The following is a 9,322-nucleotide window of genomic DNA, read 5'->3' on the forward strand; positions in this document are numbered from 1 at the left end:
GAAAATAAATTTCTTCATATTTCCATATTTTCATCAAAAAACTATAATTTATGCATTTGAACACATTTTCCACAAAAATAAGAAATTTTACAAAATTGAGATCCACCTCCCCCTGAAAACGAATTTCTTCATATTTCCATATTTTCATCAAAAAACTATAATTTATGCATTTGAACACATTTTCCATAACAAAAAAAATTTACAAAATTGGAATACCACCCCTCCCCCCCTGAAAATGAATTTCTTCATATTTCCATATTTTCATCAAAAACTATAATTTATGCATTTGAACACATTTTCCATAAAAAAAAAATTTTACAAAATTGGGATACCACCCCTTCCCCCTGAAAAAATTTCTTCATATTTCCATATTTTCATCAAAAACTATAATTTATGCATTTGAACACATTTTCCATAACAAAAATTTTACAAAATTGGGATACCCCTCCTCCCTGAAAATGAATTTCTTCATATTTCCATATTTTCATCAAAAAACTATAATTTATGCATTTGAACACATTTTCCATAACAAAAAAAATTTACAAAATTGGGATACCACCCTTCCCCCCCTGAAAATGAATTTCTTCATATTTCCATATTTTCATCAAAAACTATAATTTATGCATTTGAACACATTTTCCATAACAAAAAAAATTTACAAAATTGGGATACCACCCTCCCCTGAAAATAAATTTCTTCATATTTCCATATTTTCATCAAAAACTATAATTTATGCATTTGAACACATTTTCCATAAAAAAAAATTTTACAAAATTGTGAAACCACCCTCCCCCTGAAAATGAATTTCTTCATATTTCCATATTTTCATCAAAAAACTATAATTTATGCATTTGAACACATTTTCCATAACAAAAAATTTACAAAATTGGAATACCACCCTCCCCTGAAAATGAATTTCTTCATATTTCCATATTTTCATCAAAAACTATAATTTATGCATTTGAACACATTTTCCATAACAAAAAATTTTACAAAATTGGGATACCACCCTTCCCCTGAAAATAAATTTCTTCATATTTCCATATTTTCATCAAAAAACTATAATTTATGCATTTGAACACATTTTCGACAAAAATAAAAATTTTACAAAATTGTGAACCACCCTCCCCTGAAAACGAATTTCTTCATATTTCCATATTTTCATCAAAAAACTATAATTTATGCATTTGAACACATTTTCCATAACAAAAAATTTTTACAAAATTGGGATACCACCCCTCCCCCCTGAAAATGAATTTCTTCATATTTCCATATTTTCATCAAAAACTATAATTTTGCATTTGAACACATTTTCCATAACAAAAAATTTTACAAAATTGGGATACCACCCTCCCCTGAAAATAAATTTCTTCATATTTCCATATTTTCATCAAAAACTATAATTTATGCATTTGAACACATTTTCCATAACAAAAAATTTACAAAATTGGAATACCACCTCCCCTGAAAATGAATTTCACATATTTCCATATTTTCATCAAAAACTATAATTTATGCATTTGAACACATTTTCCATAACAAAAAATTTTACAAAATTGGGATACCACCCTCCCCTGAAAATGAATTTCTTCATATTTCCATATTTTCATCAAAAAACTATAATTTATGCATTTGAACACATTTTCATAAAATAAAAATTTTACAAAATTGAGATACCACCCTCCCCTGAAAACGAATTTATTCATATTTCCATATTTTCATGAAAAAACTATAATTTATGCATTTGAACACATTTTCCATAAATAAAAAAAATTTTTAAAATTGGGATACCACCCCTCCCCCCCTGAAAATGAATTTCACGATATTTCCATATTTTTGTCAAAAAACTATAATTTTTCCATTTGAACACATTTTCCATAACAAAAAAATTTTACAAAATTGGGATACCACCCTCCCCCTGAAAATAAATTTCTTCATATTTCCATATTTTCATCAAAAACTATAATTTATGCATTTGAACACATTTTCCATAAAAAAAATTTACAAAATTGGAATACCACCCTCCCCTGAAAATAAATTTCTTCATATTTCCATATTTTCATCAAAAACTATAATTTATGCATTTGAACACATTTTCCATAACAAAAAATTTTACAAAATTGGAATACCACCCTCCCCTGAAAATGAATTTCTTCATATTTCCATATTTTCATCAAAAACTATAATTTATGCATTTGAACACATTTTCCATAAAAAAAATTTTACAAAATGGGATACCACCCTCCCCTGAAAAAAATTTCTTCATATTTCCATATTTTCATGAAAAACTATAATTTATGCATTTTAACACATTTTCCATATGTAAAAAAAATTTACAAAATTGGGATACCACCCCTCCCCCCCTGAAAATAAATTTCTTCATATTTCCATATTTTCATCAAAAACTATAATTTATGCATTTGAACACATTTTCGATAAAAAAAAAATTTTACAAAATTGGGAACCCCTCCCCTGAAAAAATTTCTTCATATTTCCATATTTTCATCAAAAACTATAATTTATGCATTTGAACACATTTTCCATAACAAAAAAATTTTACAAAATTGGGATACCACCCTCCCCTGAAAATGAATTTCTTCATATTTCCATATTTTCATCAAAAACTATAATTTATGCATTTGAACACATTTTCCATAACAAAAAATTTTACAAAATTGGGATACCACCCTCCCCTGAAAACGAATTTCTTCATATTTCCATATTTTCTTCAAAAACTATAATTTATGCATTTGAACACATTTTCCATAACAAAAAAAATTTTACAAAATTGGGATAACACCCCTCCCTCCCTGAAAACGGATTTCACATTATTTCCATATTTTCATCAAAAAACTTTAATTTTTCCATTTGAACACATTTTCCATAAAAAAAATTTTCCAAAATTGGGATACCACCCTCCCCTGAAAATGAATTTCTTCATATTTCCATATTTTCATCAAAAAACTATAATTTATGCATTTGAACACATTTTCCATAACAAAAAATTTACAAAATTGGGATACCACCCTCCCCTGAAAATGAATTTCTTCATATTTCCATATTTTCATCAAAAACTATAATTTTGCATTTGAACACATTTTCCATAACAAAAAATTTTACAAAATTGGGATACCACCCTCCCCTGAAAATAAATTTCTTCATATTTCCATATTTTCATCAAAAACTATAATTTATGCATTTGAACACATTTTCCATAAAAAAAAAATTTTACAAAATTGGAATCCACCCTCCCCTGAAAACGAATTTCTTCATATTTCCATATTTTCATCAAAAACTATAATTTATGCATTTGAACACATTTTCCATAAAAAAAAATTTTACAAAATTGGAATACCACCTCCCCTGAAAATGAATTTCTTCATATTTCCATATTTTCATCAAAAACTATAATTTATGAATTTGAACACATTTTCCATAAAAAAATTTTACAAAATTGGGATACCACCCTCCCCTGAAAAAAATTTCTTCATATTTCCATATTTTCATCAAAAACTATAATTTATGCATTTGAACACATTTTCCATAAAAAAAAATTTTACAAAATTGGGATACCACCCTCCCCTGAAAATGAATTTCTTCATATTTCCATATTTTCATCAAAAACTATAATTTATGCATTTGAACACATTTTCCATAACAAAAAAATTTTACAAAATTGGGATACCACCCTCCCCTGAAAATGAATTTCTTCATATTTCCATATTTTCATCAAAAACTATAATTTATGCATTTGAACACATTTTCCATAACAAAAAAATTTTACAAAATTGGGATACCACCCTCCCCTGAAAATAAATTTCTTCATATTTCCATATTTTCATCAAAAACTATAATTTATGCATTTGAACACATTTTCCATAACAAAAAATTTTACAAAATTGGGATACCACCCTCCCCTGAAAATGAATTTCTTCATATTTCCATATTTTCATCAAAAACTATAATTTTGCATTTGAACACATTTTCCATAACAAAAAATTTTACAAAATTGGGATACCACCTCCCCTGAAAATAATTTCTTCATATTTCCATATTTTCATCAAAAACTATAATTTATGCATTTGAACACATTTTCCATAAAAAAAAAATTTTACAAAATTGGGATACCACCCCTCCCCCCCTGAAAATGAATTTCTTCATATTTCCATATTTTCATCAAAAACTATAATTTATGCATTTGAACACATTTTCCATAAAAAAAATTTTACAAAATTGGGATACCACCCTCCCCTGAAAATGAATTTCTTCATATTTCCATATTTTCATCAAAAACTATAATTTATGCATTTGAACACATTTTCCATAAAAAAAAATTTTACAAAATTGGGATACCACCCTCCCCTGAAAATGAATTTCTTCATATTTCCATATTTTCATCAAAAACTATAATTTATGCATTTGAACACATTTTCCATAACAAAAAATTTTACAAAATTGGAATACCACCCTCCCCTGAAAATGAATTTCTTCATATTTCCATATTTTCATCAAAAACTATAATTTATGCATTTGAACACATTTTCCATAAAAAAAAATTTTACAAAATTGGGATACCACCCTCCCCTGAAAATGAATTTCTTCATATTTCCATATTTTCATCAAAAACTATAATTTATGCATTTGAACACATTTTCCATAACAAAAAAATTTTACAAAATTGGGATACCACCCTCCCCTGAAAATGAATTTCTTCATATTTCCATATTTTCATCAAAAACTATAATTTATGCATTTGAACACATTTTCCATAACAAAAAATTTACAAAATTGGGATACCACCCCCCCTGAAAATGAATTTCTTCATATTTCCATATTTTCATCAAAAACTATAATTTTGCATTTGAACACATTTTCCATAACAAAAAATTTTACAAAATTGGGATACCACCCCCCCTGAAAATGAATTTCTTCATATTTCCATATTTTCATCAAAAACTATAATTTATGCATTTGAACACATTTTCCATAAAAAAAATTTTACAAAATTGGGATACCACCCTCCCCTGAAAATGAATTTCTTCATATTTCCATATTTTCATCAAAAACTATAATTTATGCATTTGAACACATTTTCCATAACAAAAAATTTTACAAAATTGGGATACCACCCTCCCCTGAAAATGAATTTCTTCATATTTCCATATTTTCATCAAAAACTATAATTTATGCATTTGAACACATTTTCCATAATAAAAAATTTTACAAAATTGGGATACCACCCTCCCCTGAAAATGAATTTCTTCATATTTCCATATTTTCATCAAAAACTATAATTTATGCATTTGAACACATTTTCCATAAAAAAAAAATTTTACAAAATTGGAATACCACCCTCCCCTGAAAATGAATTTCTTCATATTTCCATATTTTCATCAAAAACTATAATTTATGCATTTGAACACATTTTCACAAAAAAAAATTTTACAAAATTGTGAATCCACCCTCCCCTGAAAACGAATTTCTTCATATTTCCATATTTTCATCAAAAACTATAATTTATGCATTTGAACACATTTTCCATAACAAAAAATTTACAAAATTGGGATACCACCCTCCCCTGAAAATGAATTTCTTCATATTTCCATATTTTCATCAAAAACTATAATTTATGCATTTGAACACATTTTCCATAAAAAAATTTTACAAAATTGGGATACCACCCTCCCCTGAAAAAAATTTCTTCATATTTCCATATTTTCATCAAAAAACTATAATTTATGCATTTGAACACATTTTCGACAAAAATAAGAAATTTTACAAAATTGTGAATCCACCCCCCTGAAAACGAATTTCTTCATATTTCCATATTTTCATCAAAAAACTATAATTTATGCATTTGAACACATTTTCCATAACAAAAAATTTTACAAAATTGGGATACCACCCTCCCCTGAAAATGAATTTCTTCATATTTCCATATTTTCATCAAAAAACTATAATTTATGCATTTGAACACATTTTCCATAACAAAAAATTTTACAAAATTGGGATACCACCCCTCCCCCCTGAAAATAAATTTCTTCATATTTCCATATTTTCATCAAAAAACTATAATTTATGCATTTGAACACATTTTCCATAAAAAAAATTTACAAAATTGGAATACCACCCCTCCCCCCCTGAAAATGAATTTCACGATATTTCCATATTTTCATCAAAAAACTATAATTTTCCATTTGAACACATTTTCCATAACAAAAAATTTTCCAAAATTGGGATACCACCTCCCCTGAAAATAAATTTCTTCATATTTCCATATTTTCATCAAAAAACTATAATTGATGCATTTGAACACATTTTCGACAAAAATAAGAAATTTTACAAAATTGTGAATCCACCCCTCCCCTGAAAACGAATTTCTTCATATTTCCAAATTTTCATCAAAAAACTATAATTTATGCATTTGAACACATTTTCTATAACAAAAAAATTTTTACAAAATTGGAATACCACCCCTCCCCCCCTGAAAATGAATTTCTTCATATTTCCATATTTTCATCAAAAAACTATAATTTATGCATTTGAACACATTTTCCATAACAAAAAATTTACAAAATTGGGATACCACCCTTCCCCCATGAAAAAAAATTTCTTCATATTTCCATATTTTCATCAAAAAACTATAATTTATGCATTTGAACACATTTTCCATAAAAAAAATTTACAAAATTGGGATACCACCCCTCCCCCCCTGAAAATGAATTTCTTTATATTTCCATATTTTCATCAATAAACTATAATTTATGCATTTGAACACATTTTCCATAAAAAAAAATTTACAAAATTGGAATACCACCTCCCCTGAAAATGAATTTCTTCATATTTCCATATTTTCATCAAAAACTATAATTTATGCATTTGAACACATTTTCCATAACAAAAAATTTCAAAATTGGGATACCACCCCTCCCCTGAAAAATAATCTTCATATTTCCATATTTTCATCAAAAACTATAATTTTTGCATTTGAACACATTTTCCATAACAAAAAATTTTACAAAATTGGGATACCACCCTCCCCTGAAAATAAATTTCTTCATATTTCCATATTTTCATCAAAAAACTATAATTTATGCATTTGAACACATTTTCCATAACAAAAAAATTTACAAATTTGGAATACCACCCCTCCCCCCCTGAAAATGAATTTCTTCATATTTCCATATTTTCATCAAAAACTATAATTTATGCATTTGAACACATTTTCCATAACAAAAAAAATTTGCAAAATTGGGATACCACCCCTCCCCTGAAAATAATTTCACGATATTTCCATATTTTCATCAAAAAACTATAATTTTTCCATTTGAACACATTTTCCATAACAAAAAAAATTTTACAAAATTGGGATACCACCCCTCCCCCCCTGAAAATAAATTTCTTCATATTTCCATATTTTCATCAAAAAACTATAATTTATGCATTTGAACACATTTTCCATAACAAAAAATTTACAAAATTGGGATACCACCCCTCCCCCCCTGAAAATTAATTTCACGATATTTCCATATTTTCATCAAAAAACTATAATTTTTCCATTTGAACACATTTTCCATAACAAAAAAAATTTTACAAAATTGGGATACCAATTTCCAATTGATCTGGAACAACCATGACATTTATAATTTTGACCATCCACCCCTTTATCAAGGGCTATATTATTAATTTACGACAGTAACTTCATACGTCGTTCTTGCTGAACACCTTCAGGTGAAGTCGGATCATCAATAATCTGTTATATATAAAAACATAATTTATCTATAGAATTATAGCAAAGTTACGATGGACAGATGAGAGTTATTAACGCTATAAAACTTAAATTCATTTTAGTTCGTATTATATTTGTGTCATCTGCTCCATCTCACTAATGTTACTTATATGAACTGGAATTCTCAGCAGAAGATCGCATGTTGATGTTGTGGGGCGACATTTACAATTTTCTTTGCAATCATGTACAAACGTTACGGAAAATTTTTTTGGAAAACCCAGAACTGGAATAGTCTTACATCCCGATAACCACTTCAGAAACGCTGATATGGATACGTCTCCTGTTAAAAACATTTTAAACATTTAAGACTGAAAAATGAATAAACAAACTAATCAAGGTATCCATTTTTGTTTTATACCACAACTTCAGATTAGAAAACATCACTTCAATAAATTTTACGCGTTATTTGATACTTTCAAAAAATTCCATCGTAAATACAATAATACAATTTGGCACCCAATTTACAACATATATATTCAAACTAACCTTCAGTATCTAGGGTTTGCACATAGTCGCAAAATATCTTGTACACGTCAACCTCCTTTTCCTTGTGAATCTGCGAACTGCTGAATGTTGGAATAATTTCATTGAGGAAAGTATCAGCAGAAAGTTTAAACGAATCGTTATAAGGATCGAACAATGGCTTCCACAACTCTGGATTTTCTATCATATAATTTATAAGACCACAACTGCTGAGGCCTTCAAGCAATTGCATAATTTGAGGAAGAACTGATGAAAAGTGGCCCATTACGCAAATTGACCTTTAAAAATAGAAATAAATCTTAGACTTTATAAACCAGCAGCACAAGAATAGTTTTTTTAATCTCCATTAACTTTCAAAATGTACTTACTGAGCAATTTTGGAAACAGTATGCACTGTCTCTTTATGTGGTACACCAGTGTATCCAGCCTCTGATAGCATTTCAATCATATCATCGCTGACAAGTATCTCCCTCAACATTTCATCGTCACAAGCTTGCTTTATCTTTGAAAAGGAGAAGTGTAAAGTAATCATTACTGACATCAGAGAATATAATAAAATAGACTTATTTCAAAATCATGCCACAGCAAGGAGTAATAATCAAGCATATGGTAATCTCCATCTTGTTGCGGCATACCTTTTTAACAGCTTTTTTGTACTTGGAGTCGGGCATTCCTTCTGTTGTGAGTGCCTGTTTGGTGATGTACTTGTAAACATCTGGACTTATAAAAGATGAAGCTGGTCCGCTTGAAGTAATGACATCACCATGACCTCGCCAGCAAAACGAAAGTCTCCATTCATGATGGCGACAGTTGAATTAATAGGTTTTCCATTACAGAACAGTCTTCTTTCCATATGCTCCAACATTTCTGATGAAAGAATTAACATCTAATCATATTTTTTCAATTGTCCCCATCCTATATTTAAACCAAACTTGTCAACATTGATTGATGCATGATAGACAAATTATGGGAAATAAGCTGCAAAGGGAATTGAAGTGTAGCAGAACAATATATTTATTTTAAATCAACAGGGTGCTCATATTAACCCTA

The 9,322-nt window shown here is 28.1% G+C and overlaps 1 protein-coding gene across 2 annotated transcripts; it reads right to left on the reverse strand.

Moving 5' to 3' along the window:
• Positions 1 to 7,711: 7,711 nt before the first annotated feature.
• On the reverse strand, positions 7,712 to 9,008 carry LOC124438270. 2 transcript variants are annotated; one of them, XM_046988315.1, is made up of 4 exons: positions 8,908 to 9,008; positions 8,641 to 8,774; positions 8,276 to 8,550; positions 7,712 to 7,753 (listed from the first exon to the last, which is right to left on the reverse strand). In XM_046988315.1, exons 1-4 carry the CDS (start codon positions 8,941 to 8,943, stop codon positions 7,746 to 7,748), a joined length of 453 nt encoding a protein of 150 aa, XP_046844271.1. In that variant the 5' UTR covers positions 8,944 to 9,008; the 3' UTR covers positions 7,712 to 7,745. The 2 variants fall into 2 exon arrangements, with proteins under 2 accessions (XP_046844271.1, XP_046844270.1); XM_046988314.1 differs by lacking the exon at positions 7,712 to 7,753 and adding an exon at positions 7,854 to 8,069.
• Positions 9,009 to 9,322: the final 314 nt, after the last annotated feature.

Source organism: Xenia sp. Carnegie-2017, unplaced genomic scaffold (assembly GCF_021976095.1).
Source record: "Xenia sp. Carnegie-2017 unplaced genomic scaffold, XeniaSp_v1 HiC_scaffold_19, whole genome shotgun sequence".
Classification (NCBI taxonomy): Eukaryota; Metazoa; Cnidaria; class Anthozoa; order Malacalcyonacea; family Xeniidae; genus Xenia; species Xenia sp. Carnegie-2017.

What these genes read in the sequence shown, in the direction of transcription:
- LOC124438270 (XM_046988314.1), bottom strand. Translation starts at nt 8,943, where the DNA reads ATGCCCGACTCCAAGTACAAAAAAGCTGTTAAAAAG. An exon ending in ACTGTTTCCAAAATTGCTCA is followed by an intron (nt 8,551 to 8,640) that starts GTAAGTACATTT and finishes CTATTTTTAAAG; the next exon opens with GTCAATTTGCGTAATGGGCC. An exon ending in GCAAACCCTAGATACTGAAG is followed by an intron (nt 8,070 to 8,275) that starts GTTAGTTTGAAT and finishes TGTTTTTAACAG; the next exon opens with GAGACGTATCCATATCAGCG.